This window comes from Medicago sativa, chromosome 6 (assembly GCF_051527215.1).
Source record: "Medicago sativa cultivar Bolivia chromosome 6, Bolivia_mono, whole genome shotgun sequence".
Taxonomy (NCBI): Eukaryota; Viridiplantae; Streptophyta; class Magnoliopsida; order Fabales; family Fabaceae; genus Medicago; species Medicago sativa.
Window position 1 is genome coordinate 26,554,058 of NC_140754.1, and position 14,745 is coordinate 26,568,802.

A 14,745-nucleotide genomic window follows, 5' to 3' on the forward strand; every position below is an offset into this window, starting at 1 on the left:
GTCGAGAGGGCTACATGAAAGCTTTATCCAGGTATTCCTAATACCATAATTCTTAATATCCTTGATAAATCAAACATATCGTAGATCCGATCATAATCATGTTCAATGCTTTGTTTGCTTCCGCTATTGATTCATAATTGTTGAACATGTTTTATGAAATCTGTTTTCATTAAGACCTAAATTTCCAACACAGTTGGTATGGACAATGCATAAAAATATACAAGATCCGGGGTTCAAACCCCAGCCACCACCAAAAAACAAAGTTTCTCTTTCTTCATAAGAGACTTTTTTAGTATTTTCAGAGAAACATTAAAATAAATTGTTTTAAAATACTTTTCATGCCCAAAAAAATTATAAAACAGTCAGAAGGCATACATAAACTATGGTTATTTACATATTAGTAAACTATGCATTGAAACAAATTTATACAACTAGTACTCAAACCATTCAAAATAAGGGTTATGACACCAGCATCATGTATTTTTTATGGTGCTTCATTGTTTTCTGAATCTGCAGTCTTACTTTCAGAACAATCTGTGTTTACCACCTCTTTACAGTCCTCACAATACCAAATAACCTCATCTGTAAAAATCACAGGCCCGTCTAAACAATACCTGAAAAGGGGATGTTGAGTTGTATGTATAAGTCCATAAGGTATGTAACTATGCAGCATCGAAACACAAAACCGACATGTGTGGTTACATTCGATTATTTTATTTTCTCAAATTATTATCCGTGTCATGTTGTGTCTAGTTCACGTGTGTGTGTGTGTGTGAGTACTTCGTAGGTATTTAAGCATTAGGAAATTTTATAACATGCAAAAGTAGTGTGTTTAGTAAAGTATGATGTGAAAAAATAGCATGCTAGTTGCTAAAATCACTATGCTTCTGATGAAGAAATGGTAAGTTCAAGGTATTATTAATACAAATGAATTGCTCACGGTATTGATGCAAAGAAATGTGCACCGTTTCAATATTCTTTCGAGTAAGTAACAATTACCTATGCAGTGCATACTCTTCGCATTTGTGACAATATACCAACGTCTCTTCAAAGCCTTCATCACCACATTTAAGACAAACAGATACCTGAAACAAGTAGACAAAGTTTTACAGCAATATTCATAATAGCACAATATTTTACGAAAAAAGCACAGTATTGTTCGATACTTCATTGAGAATCGGGAATTAAGAAAAACCTGAGGCAACGGAACTTTTCCCGACTCATCAGAGAGAACATCCATCTCTTCTGCAACTTGAGGACTACCATCCGCAGTTTCGGTTTCAGTACGAACCTTTGAATCGGCATCAATCTCCATTGAATCTGATAGTGGATTCTGGCTCTCGTAATATACTACCGCTCCCGATACTTCAGGTTCTGTTTCAGTACGTAGACCATGTTCGGTTGGGGGTTCAAAATTTGGCCCTACAACGTCTGGCAGTGAGGATGCAAGTGGGTCAACAACTATTACTGCAGAATCAGATTTCACAACTTCAGTTTGGTTGTTAGTCATAGAACCAGCAAGGTCATGCAACTCCATTGAAACTGCAGGAGCATGAAACTCCATCGCAATTGAGTGTGGCTGATCATTTGTTTCCACACCATAATTCTGAACCTCATGATGTTCTTTGCCTTCTGCTACTTCTATCTGTGAATCAATCTGAATTAATGGTTCAAGACTTAATCCCGCTGGTGATGCTTCTTGTGTGAATACCGGAGAAGTCACAGGGACTTGTGCTGGTGCGTTTCCTGCAAAATCACAACTCATAGATTCTGCCGAGGCATTCAACTCTACTAGACCTGATTGTGGCTGATCATTCTGCTCCACTGTAGTATTTTGAAACTTGACATGTTCTTTGCCTTTGAACTCTTGAGACAGTGAGGGTGAGACATGTTGAGACGCTAGGATTGGTGCCAATTTAGGAGAAGCCACATGCCCTGACGATGATGTTAATTTAGGTATTTGGACTAATGATTCGGCTGAATTTGATATATCATTGACCTCAGGTTTTGATGATTTCACAAGCCTTATCCCATTATTCATCTTCATGTACTTACCTCCTGTTGTTTCTTCAACCTCGAGCTTGAAAGCATGACCCTTTGCATCAGTGTTATCTCTGACTTTCCTTTTAGAACCTTCAGTTGAAACTTCCTTGTACCTGAATCTAGGAGCTTCATGACTAATATTTTCAACCGGACTCCCATCTTTCATTGATTGCTCACATGGTTTTGATAACATTCTTCGATGTTTCTTTCCACCATTATGCTCTTCCAAGCACTTAACAGGAACCATAATGTCGCAAGTTTCACAATGTACAAGTTCAATGGTGGTTACGGCAGGAATAGTTGGTTCCGGCGTTTGATGTGGTAAGCACTTCTTGTCAGCATAGTTTTCAGGTGTTTGCTGTGGTAAGTCAGGTGTTTGAACTACTATCTTATCTTCTCCATTTGAAGTTTTATGTTTCTTTGATAGATCACATAACATTCTGCGATGTTTCTTTCCATTATAATGCTCTTCCAAACTCTTGTGAGAAACCATAATATTACAAATTTCACATTGTACACATTCAGCAGTCGCTACAACAGGAACAGTTGGTTTTGGCTTTTGATGTGGCAAGCACGCTTTCTCAGCACATTCTTCCATACCACAATTCTGAACCTCACGATGTTCTTTCCCTTCATCTACTTTGGTCCATAAGTCACTTTGAGAAGTCATAGGACCTTGTGGTGGTGCTCTTGCTATTGCATCAAGACCGGAAGATGTATCTAAATCATGTAATATGAATCTAAATCATGTTGTAGATTATATAGTACCCTTATTTTCATCGTCAGAATTCAACGTCAAAGTAAATAGAAATTGGAAAGCATGTCCATATGATATGTTAATAAAAGTTGGTAAAATATAAAAGCTTATTTCTGCAGAAAACAAGATCAGGGTATTAATGCAGAGCAAAATGCGTATCGCTTCAATATTCTTTGGAGTCACATCTCCAGATAGAAATAGAAGTGGTTGCATCTTGCATATGCATCAAAAAACGATGATTATTATTTGCAGTGCATAATCTTCACATTTGTTACAATATACCAACGTCTCTTCAAAGCCTTCATCACCACACTTAATACAAACAGATACCTGAAACAAGTACGCAAAGTTTTACAATATACCAATGAATCATAAAAGATGTATAACTCCAAAAAAAAAAAAAAAACACATCTTACGAAAAAAGCACAGTATTGGGAATCGGGAATTAAGAAAAACCTGAGGCAACTGCACTTTCCCCGACTCATCGGAGAGAACATCCATCTCCTCTTCAACTTGCAAACTTCCACCCGCAGTTTTGGTTTCAGTACGGACCTTTGAATCGGCATCAATCTCCATTGAATCTGATTGTGGATTCTGACTCTCATAATATACTATAGCTTCCGATACTTCAGGTTTTGTTTCAGTATGTAGACCATGTTCGGTTAGGGGTTCAAAACTTGGCCCTACTGCATCTTGCAGTGTGGATGCAAGTGGTTCAACAACTATTGCTGCAGAATTAGAATTCACAACTTCAGCAGGGTCATGCAACTCCATTGAAACTGCAGGAGCATGAAACTCCATCGCAAATGAGTGTGGCTGATCATTTGTTTCCACACCATAATTCTGAACCTCAAGATGTTCATTGCCTTCTGCTACTTCTTTCTGTGAATTGATCTGAATTGACGGTTCAAGACTTAATCCAGCTGTTGCTTCTACTGGTGTGAATACCGGAGAAGTCACAGGGACTTGTGCTGGTGCGTTTCCTACAAAATCACAACTCATAGATTCTACCAAGGCATTCAACTCTACTAGACCTGATTGTGGCTGATCATTCTGCTCCACTGTAGTATTTTGAAACTTGTGATGTTCTTTGCCTTTGAACTCTTGAGACAGTGAGGGTGAGACATGTTGAGACGCTAGGATTGGTGCCAATTTAGGAGAAGCCACATGCCCTGATGATGATGTTAATTTAGGTATTTGGACTAAAGATTCGGCTGAATTTGATATATCATTGACCTCAGGTTTTGATGATTTCACAAGCCTTATCCCATTATTCATCTTCATGTACTTACCTCCTGTTGTTTCTTCAACCTCGCGCTTGAAAGCATGACCCTTTGCATCAGTGTTATCTCTGACTTTCCTTTTAGAACCTTCAGTTGAAACTTCCTTGTACCTGAATCTAGGAGCTTCGTGACTAATATTTTCAACCGGACTCCCATCTTTCATTGATTGCTCACATGGTTTTGATAACATTCTTCGATGTTTCTTTCCACCATTATGCTCTTCCAAACACTTAACAGGAACCATAATGTCGCAAGTTTCACAATGTACAAGTTCAATGGTGGTTACAGCAGGAATAGTTGGTTCCGGCGTTTGATGTGGTAAGCACTTCTTGTCAGCATAGTTTTCAGGTGTTTGCTGTGGTAAGTCAGGTGTTTGAACTACTCTCTTCTCTTCTCCATTTGAAGTTTTATGTTTCTTTGATAGATCACATAACATTCTTCGATGTTTTTTTCCATTATAATGCTCTTCCAAACTCTTGTGAGAAACAGTTGGTTTTGGCTTTTGATGTGGCAAGCACGTTTTCTCAGCACATTCTTCCATACTACAATTCTGAACCTCACGATGTTCTTTCCCTTCATCTACTTTGGTCCATAAGTCACTTTGAGAAGTCATAGGACCTTGTGGTGGTGCTCTTGCTATTGCATCAAGACCGGAAGATGTATCTTCCGACTTTCGATGTTGCAAGTCCCTTTTATCAGTGAAGTTTTCTGTCTTTTGATGTGGTAAGATCCTTCTATCAGCAAAGTCTTCGGGCATTTTTTGTCGTGTGTGCCTCTTATCAGCACAGTTTTCCGGCTTTTGTTGTGGTGAATGCATTTTATCAACATAATCTACTAGCTTTTGATGTGGTAAGATCCTTTTATCATTAAAGTCTTCGGGCGTTTGATGTAGTGCAGGCCTCTTACCAGCATTGCATTCTGGCAATGGATGTGGTAAGTGCCTCTTATTAGCATAGTCTTTCGGCCTCTGATGTGGTAAGTTCCTTTTGTCAGCAAAGTCTTTGGGTGTTTGATGTGGTAAAGGCCTCTTATCACCATAGTGTTTTAGCCTTTGATGTGTTAAGTGTCGGTTATCAGCATAGTATGGCGGCGTTTGATGCGGTAAAAACCTTGTATCATCATAGTGATCCGGACTTATATGTGGCAGAAACCTCATATCATCATAGTGTTCCGGACTTCGATGTGGCAGAAACCTCGTATCATCATAGAGTTCCGGACTTCGATGTGGCAGAAACCTTGTATCATCATAGTGATCTGGAATTCGATGTGGTAGAAACCTCGTATCATCATATTGATCCCGAATTCGATGTGGTTGAAACCTCGTATCATCATAGTGATCCGGAATTCGATGTGGTAGAAACCTCGTATCATCACAGTGATCCGGACTTCGATGTGGTTGAAACCTCGTATCATCATATTGATCCCGAATTCGATGTGGTTGAAAACTCGTATCATCATAGTGATCCCGAATTCGATGTGGCAGAAACCTCGTATCATCATAGTGATCCGGAATTCGATGTGGTAGAAACCTCGTATCATCATAGTGATCCGGACTTCGATGTGGTTGAAACCTCGTATCATCATAGTGATCCGGACTTCGATGTGGTAGAAATCTCATTTCCTCATAGTGTTCCGGACTTCGATGTGGTAAAAATCTCATTTCATCATATTGTTCCGGAATTTGATGTGTTGAGTGCATGTCATCAGCATGGTGCGCCGGCATCTGATGTGGTAAGTACATGTCATCAGCATAGTGGTGACCCCAGTCATGAGGAATTTGGTAATTGTAGTCGAACTGTCTCCAACTAAAATCATCGAATGGCATATCATTCCAACCACCTCTATAATAGTTTTCCAAATTTCGATTCTGCAAATACATATTCAAACATGAAGCAGGTGTATTAAATATAATATCAATCATAACTTTTTAGTAACAACTTAAGCGCTTGAAAAATTGATTTATATCGAGGCAACATTCAGAAATAACTACCTACTTTGTTGCAATAAGGTTCAAACACTAAATCATTTTCACATTCAGAAACTTCCAAACTTATCCCTACGATCATTACGAGTCATCATTCAGATTCAACTAAAAATGTTGGAATATTATACTTACACACATCTAATTTTAGACAAATCAATCAGATATATCACAAAATTTCAACTACATCAAACACATCAACTTACCATAATTGTCTTCCATTCCATTACACAGAATTCAGTGAAGAATAACAATGGCCACTTTAAAGGTGATAGAACACAACAATTACAGAATTCAGTGTACTAACTCGCTTTACAAAAAAAGAAAATCAATAATTTAAAACCTAGCTTAGACAATTAATCAAGCCCGACTAGCATTGGACTTTACAGGGTTATTAAAATCTATAAATATCATCAATATCTAGTAAAATTTTAAAGATAAAACAAAAATAAAAAATATCAATGCTAACATTACAGATACATCCAGATCATTGTAAGTTTAAACAAAAAATATCAATTACATCATAGACTTTGTATGACGCTCTTAAGTAGGTCCCTAAGATTATGAATATTTCAAAAAGGTCCCGAACTCTATTAAACTGTTAAGTTCGTCTTTCATTGAACCACTTGCTATTAATTAGTTCCCTACATTTTGACAACTTACTATCAATTTAGTCCTAACATTGTATCACAAGAACAAATATGATTTTTTTTTTTTTTTGAGGAAGAACAAATATGAATGAAATACGACAGAGTCAGGGACTTCTTCGAAATATTCATAATGTCAAGGACATATCTAAGAGCGCCCTACAGAGCTTTGCTCTGGCTTAGAACGGGGCCCCCCGCAAGTGGGCGGTGGGATTGGTCCCCTCGGATTAGTTGGTCCTTGGATCGGATACCGAGTTTTCAAAAAAAAAATCTAAGAGCGTCCTACAATGTTTGTAGGACGAATTTGATGGTTTACTCAAAAAAAAGATTTCAAAAACAAACAAGAAACATTCACTACATAGAAACCTTTCCAAACCCCAATTTCAACATCTAACAAGATTTTATAGGTAACACAAAAAAAAAAAAAAAAAAAAAAAAAACAAGTACAATTTCAGCTTCACAGTTGCATCTAAATCACTGTTCTTATTTTTCAACAAAAAAAAAAAATCTATGTTCTTCATCTAAAACACTTAAAACCCTTTCTAAACCCTTAATCATTCATGCATTCTTCACCCATATGTAGAAAGAATTCATTTTCAACCTTTTTCCCAAAACCCCATAAGTTTTCTCAACTTATTTGCATGACTTCTCCAACATAGCTTATGAAAACAGCTTATAGGTATGCACAAATAATTTAATTTTATCTATTGTTATAAAAATAGCTTATGCAATCTTAAACATAAGCGCTTGCGCTATAAACTGCAACTAAGTTGTTTATCAAGCTATAAACTGCAAATAAGTTGTTTACGAAAAGAGGACCGCAAACAAACTTTATGAAGCACAAACACTTCTCGGATCGAATATGCGTCGGTATTAGACATTTCGGTGTTAGCTGACACACACAGAGACACAAATAATTACGTTAAATTATGTGATTTTCTCAAATTATTCGCATGAGCGTGTCATGTCAGTGTCGTGTTAGGTGTCCACTCATAGGACAAACTCAAACAACAATCTATCTATAAATTCCTTAGTTTTGAATAACAACAAAAATTCAAGAAATTAATAAAATTCTACAATCTATAATTTGACTTTGACATGCATGCATAGACTCAAACAAACTCAGCTCTAAACAGAAAAGAAAAACTAACCATTGTGTAGTGTTGAAAGGTTTCTCTCTCCAACAAAGAACGATGAAAATATGAAAGAATGAAGGAAGAGTGAGAGAGAAAGTGAAGAGTGTAAAGAGAGAGAAAGACAATAATATGCTAACTTACATTTATACTAACGCAAAAGTGTTAAGTACAGATATATTTTTAATTAATTTTTAACTAAAGAAAGAAAGAAAAAACAGTGCAACGTGTATGTTGATGAGGTGATGTTTATATGAAGACAAGCGTTAAAACTTAAAGTACAGAATCTATGTGTGGAAAGTGAAAGTGTTGTTGGAAGGAAAAAACACAAGTGGGTCGATGTTACTATAAGAGTTTGGTTATAGATCAGATAAGATTTTTATTTTCTTCTTTATCCTTACATATTTTGCATGATGAGATTTTGGGTTCATACTTCATACCATAGTTTCAAGTTGTATTTGAATATTGGCTTTAAATAATTATGCGACTTTCTTATTTAATTAATTTTGTTTTTCTCATCCAACAAAATATGAATATATATCATAAGTATGATAATTTGGTCATACTATTATGTACCTTCCTTGTAAATATTAGGTGGTTAGTTCAAGACATATTTTCCTTGAGGGTAACAATGTCGTTGATTTTCTGACTAAAAAGGTAATTGATAGTGGTTTTGTTATTTGACATGAACGTCTATTCGAATATTGAAATGAACACTGAGCCAGAAGAGGGAGATGATGATTTAGCTGAAGAGGAATCTATTGGACCTGTCAAGAGAATTAGACCCAAACGGAACAAGCAGAAGCCCAAGAGGCTGAATGGGTACCAGCTTTACTAAAATGATAAGAATAGACCTTCTAGAATGATGTTTAGAATATTCCTTTTGTACAAATGATTGTTGCTGACTCACTCTAGTTTGTTAGAATGCATGAGTCACCAATCATTTAGCTACACTAGTGTGCCTTTATAAGGATGATGTATTGAATAAAGAAGGTATCGAAAATATTAAGAAAGAAAGTTCTCTGTTTTTATTTGTTAGCTATAGTACTGTTATCCTTTGCACTACCTTATCCTTTCATTGGTGCTTTTCATTGATGTCTTCTCCTCCCACCTCCGATGAACTCCTCCACCGTATTCTCCTTGACCTTTCCTCCCTCACCACTGAGGTCAATCAGATTCGTACTTGTATGGGTCCTCCGGGATTTCAATTAGCAGATCCACCACCACCACCCTCTTTTTCTCCAGCTTCCATTAAACTTGAGATCCCCACCTTTGACGGCTCCGACCCCCTTGGTTGGATCTTCAAGATCAACCAATTCTTTGAGTTTCATCAGACGCCGGAAGATCAGCGCCTCCGTATGGCGTCGTTCTACATGCACGGTGAGGCCCTTACTTGGTACCAGTGGATGCACTCAAATGCTCAACTCCTCTCTTGGAGTCACTTCCTCCACGCTCTGGAAATCCGGTTCGCGCCGTCACACTTCGACGACCCTAAAGGCACTCTGTTCAAGCTGTGTCAAACTTCGTCTGTCAAGAACTACCAAACGGAGTTTGAACGGTTAGCTAACCGCATCACTGGTCTCTCTCAACAATGTTATTTGAGCTGCTTCATCTCCGGCCTCAAACCGGAGCTCCGCCGTGAGGTTCAAGCGTTTCAACCCACTTCGTTACCTCATGCCATCAGTCTCGCAAAGCTTCAGGAGGATAAGGTAAACGATCGATTCCCTAAAACTCTTCCTACTTCTAATACTTCCACCGCCGGATCCTCTCGTTCTCCGATCCGGCCAGCCCTGACATCAACACTGCTCAAACCACCCACAAATCGACCCACCACTATCAAACGCCTTACCCCTGATGAATTACAGGCTCGTCGTGACCAAGGGTTATGTTACAACTGTGATGAACGTTTTCACGTGGGTCACCGTTGCAAACGACTCTTTCACCTTTTGATTGCAGCACCCGACCCAGAACCCGATATACCAGATGATGAAACCCTAACCCAACTTCTTATGGCTTCACCCGCCCCACTACAACCCGGCCCACCTACAAGCCCAAACACAGATAAAGCCCAAATTAGCCTCCACGCTCTCATGGGCCACCCCATCCCACAAACCCTCCGTGTCCATGGCTCTATTAACAAACATCCTGTATTCATCCTTATTGACAGTGGCTTTACTCATAACTTCATCCAGGATCGAATTGCTAAACAAATAGGCCTTACAACACAACAAGCTCCAGGTTTTTAGGTTCTGGTAGGTAATGGTGAGGAATTAGCTTGCACATTACTCTGTCCTCAAGTTAATTTACATATGGGTTCTTACCAAACAGTGGTGGATATGTTTATGCTACCTCTGAGCGGCGCCGAATTGGTTCTAGGAGTGCAATGGCTCCAAACTCTGGGTCCCATTCTCACGGATTTCAATCGCCTAACCATGAGATTTATGAAGGATGATGAGGTGGTACAATTAACCGGGGTTCCCAGAAGAAGCCCAGATGAAGCTTCGCTACATCAACTCAGGCGTCTCGCTTCCACCAATGCCATTGACACATTGCTCCGCTTCCACCTCAATGGTCCATCCCCTGATGAAGCAATCCCTGAATAGATCCCGCCTGAAATAATGCCTCTCCTACAGCAGTTCCGTCACATTTTTGAGGAACCAGAAACCCTCCCACCTTCACGCACCATTGACCATCAGATTCCCTTGAAGGAAGGAGCAGACCCAGTTAATGTCAGGCCGTATCGCTACCCTCACTTCCAGAAGCAAGAGATAGAGGCGCAGATAACATCCATGCTTCAACAAGGTATTATTCAAAACAGTTGCAGTGCTTTTTCTTCTCCAGTCCTTTTGGTCAGAAAGAAAGACGGAACGTGGCGGTTCTGCGTGGATTACAGGGCTTTGAACGCCATCACAGTCAAGGATAGATTCCCTATTCCAGCAATCGACGAGCTACTATATGAGCTTTATGGCACTGCTTACTTCTCCAAACTGGATCTACGTTCTGGTTATCACCAAATACGTATGAAGCCAGATGATGTTCCCAAAACGGCGTTTCGGAAACACCTCGGGCACTACGAATTCTTGGTGATGCCGTTTGGGCTGTGTAACGCTCCATCAACATTTCAATCTACCATGAATGATATCTTCCACCCTTATCTACGGCGATTCGTCATTGTTTTTTTTTACGACATATTGGTCTACAGCAAATCAATCACTGATCATGTACAACATCTGGAACTTGTGTTTAAGCTACTGATGGAAAACCATTTGTTTTTAAAAGAATCTAAGTGTTCTTTTGGCTAGACCTCTATTGCATATCTGGGTCATATAGTATCGGCTGAGGGAGTAGGATCGGACCCGGAAAAAATCCAAGCCATGCTCCAATGGCCTCAACCTGTGAATATAAAGCAACTACGGGGATTCTTAGGGCTGACAGGGTTCTATCGCAAATTTGTTCAGAACTACGCCATGGTGGCTCAACCTCTCACTGAATTACTAAAAAAGGATGCTTTTGTGTGGGATTCCGGCGCCCAACAGGCGTTTGAACAGCTGAAACTCGCCATGACACAAGCTCTGGTGCTGGCCATGCCTAATTTTAATGAAGAATTCGTGATTGAAACCGACGCATCTGGCCTAGGCATGGGGGCGGTATTGACACAGAACCACCATCCTATATGCTTCTTCAGCAAAAAGTTTTGTAACAAATTGCTGAATTCTTCCACTTACGTCCGGGAACTATGTGCCATTACTTCAGCGGTAAAGAAGTGGAGAACTTATTTATTGGGCAGGAAATTTGTAGTACTCACGGATCAACGCAGCTTGAGAGAGTTGATGACTCAAGTAATCCAAACTCCAGAGCAACAATACTATTTGGCAAAACTGCTGGGTTATTTCTATGAGATTCGTTATAAACCAGGAGCTCAGAACAGAGTGGCAGATGCTCTCTCTCGTATCCATGACACTTCCCCCATACTCATGGCTCTAACTGTTCCACATTGGGAATTCTTGGAGAAGTTGCGTGAGACTTATACCACGGATAATACATCTAAAGAACAGTTACAGAAGGTAATGGAGAATCCTGAAGCGTTTCCCTCATTTGAAGTATTTCAATGACTGCTGTTCTACAAAGGAAAACTCTATATTCCTCCTACATCCCTGTGTAAGGAAGCAATCCTACAGGAGTTTCACAGCACGCCATTGGGTGGTCGTAGTGGAATTCAGAAGACATATGGCCGCCTTAAGGAGAACGTTTTTTGGGAAGGTATGAAAAAAGACGTAACACTGTTTGTCAATGCGTGCTTAACCTGCCAACACACGAAAACACCTGCTCACCTACCTTATGGGTTGCTGCAACCGTTACCGGTGCCAGACGGCGTTTGGGAGGACATCTCATTAGATTTTATCACTGGGCTCCCTTCTTTCCAAAATTTCACAGTCATACTGGTGGTAGTAGATAGACTATCTAAAGCGGCGCATTTTGGAATGTTGCCCACAGGATTCACAGCAGTCAAGGTGGCAGACTTATTTGCGAGAATGATTTGTCGCTTGCACGGGATTCCCAAGAGCATCGTCTCAGACAGGGACCCCATTTTCTTAAGTCGTTTTTGGCAAGAGTTGTTCAGATTGAGCGGTACCAAGCTGAGAATGTCCTCTGCCTATCACCCACAAAGTGACGGGCAAACTGAGGTAGTAAACAAAGTTTTACAACAGTATTTACGATGCTTTGTTCATACACAGCCTAAGAAATGGGGCAGCTACTTACACTGGGCGGAATGGCATTACAATACAGCCATACACTCCAGCACCGGAAAAACACCCTTTGAAGTGGTTTATGGAAAGAAACCTCCATCCTTACCTCAATACATACAAGGGACTAGCACACTTGAAGCTATTGATACTGAGTACACTAACAGGGAAGAAATGCTAGGTATACTCAAAAGAAAATTGCTCAAGGCGCAAGAAGCCATGAAACTGCAAGCTGACAAACGCCGTTTGGGGCATACTTTCACAGTAGGAGAAAAAGTCTTCATTAAGCTTCGACCATACCGCCAAACATCCCTACCTGCTCAAAGGAATCATAAACTGTCAAAGAGGTATTATGGACCTTTCAAGTTGCTGAAACAGATTGGTGAGGTGGCATTTGAAGTGGAACTTCCTACTACTAGAAAGATACATCCGGTCTTTCATGTATCCCAGCTTAAGCCGTGTTATGCTGATTCGGAAGCTGCCATAGATTTACCCCCTGCTTCAATTGAAAATCATTCGGTGATCACACCTTTGAGCATTCTGGATTGGAAGGAAGACCCTTCAACTGGAGAAACACAGATTCTAGTGCAGTGGGGAGGTTCCTATCCTGAAGATGCGACATGGGAAGAACTAGGAGACATTCAGCTGGCGTACCCAGAACTACACCTTGAGGACAAGGTGTTTCTCCATGGGTCCAGGGATGAAATGAACACTGAGCCAGAAGAGGGAGATGATGATTTAGCTGAAGAGGAACCTATTGGACCTGTCAACAGAATTAGACCCAAACGGAACAAGCAGAAGCCCAAGAGGCTGAATGGGTACCAGCTTTACTAAAATGATAAGAATAGACCTTCTAGAATGATGTTTAGAATATTCCTTTTGTACAAATGATTGTTGCTGACTCACTCTAGTTTGTTAGAATGCATGAGTCACCAATCATTTAGCTACACTAGTGTGCCTTTATAAGGATGATGTATTGAATAAAGAAGGTATCGAAAATATTAAGAAAGAAAGTTCTCTGTTTTTATTTGTTAGCTATAGTACTGTTATCCTTTGCACTACCTTATCCTTTCAAATATGGCCTCTTTCTTTTTTGCAAATGTCATGGACGTTGAGTTTGTCAGACTCTAGTTTGAGTCTTTTCCCGTTTTCTCCCTTTTATAACTGGAAAAAAATAAAAAATAAAGAAGGGGTTGTTTTGCTTTAAAACCGATGAAAATCAATATCTCATAAGATTTATGAAAATCAATATAATGAGATTGAATTTTGAGAGAATGTATGAACAAAATTAGAAAAGAAATTTTGGAAAATTTTCATTTGTTACACATACGTTACGTGTGTGTTTAGGGAAAAATTCATGTATGTTGGTGAGTGTTGGTGCACTTTTGTTTTGTCTCCTTAAAACAATTTGGATTCAACAATTCTTTACGAAAAAAGTAAAAATTTTCATTCTTCACCAGCATGCATATGCATAGTAACAAAGAAAGAAAACCTAATAACAACTCTTATTAAAAGAAAAAAATTCTTATTAAAAGAAAGACAAACAAAGTAACAAATTTCAACAACACTCCAACAAGTGATTTAGGACAAATGATTAATAAAACTCCACTAAATGATGAATCATTTGATAGAATCTGAGTTTGATTATCGGATGAATTAAATCAAATTGTATTTACCTCACGACTAAACTCTACATTATTAAATCCTCTTTTTCTAAGAACCTAGAGAATTAACACTAAAATAAGAAAAAACTTTAGCAAAACGCACCAGCAACCAACAACCGTAACACTTCAAGGATTAGAATGAAAAGATTCAACAAGTTGTGAATTAATTCATGCTTACACAAATCAGAGTAATTTATATATGATGTTTCTCTTTATATTTATGTTTTGATTATTATTTAGCAAAATGCAAACGATCTCTTCCTAAGCTACTAACTTATTTTCTAAGAAAAATATCAAACTTAATTGTTGACATATTTTTTGTTGACATATTTTTTTTATCAAGTAGTGTAATGGCTAGAATTCACCCTTAAGTGGAATAAGTAGAAAATTTGGAGTTCGAACCCACGTTCATGCATATATAATACGATGTCCCTAAGCTATGCTTATGGGAACTGTTTTGAAATACTTTAATTGATAAAAAATAATGTAATA

The 14,745-nt window shown here is 38.8% G+C and overlaps 1 protein-coding gene across 3 annotated transcripts; it reads right to left on the minus strand.

The window, feature by feature from the left end:
* Window positions 1-322: 322 nt before the first annotated feature.
* On the minus strand, window positions 323-7,994 carry LOC146914215 (uncharacterized). 3 transcript variants are annotated; one of them, XM_085717110.1, is made up of 4 exons: window positions 7,863-7,994; window positions 3,257-5,950; window positions 1,000-1,085; window positions 323-614 (listed from the first exon to the last, which is right to left on the minus strand). In XM_085717110.1, the coding sequence occupies exons 1-4, from the start codon at window positions 7,863-7,865 to the stop codon at window positions 485-487; spliced, it is 2,913 nt and encodes a 970-aa protein (XP_085573236.1). In that variant the 5' UTR covers window positions 7,866-7,994; the 3' UTR covers window positions 323-484. The 3 variants fall into 3 exon arrangements, with proteins under 3 accessions (XP_085573236.1, XP_085573235.1, XP_085573237.1); XM_085717109.1 differs by lacking the exon at window positions 7,863-7,994 and having other exon boundaries at window positions 3,257-6,139; XM_085717111.1 differs by lacking the exons at window positions 323-614; window positions 1,000-1,085; window positions 7,863-7,994 and adding an exon at window positions 2,983-3,130 and having other exon boundaries at window positions 3,257-6,139.
* Window positions 7,995-14,745: the final 6,751 nt, after the last annotated feature.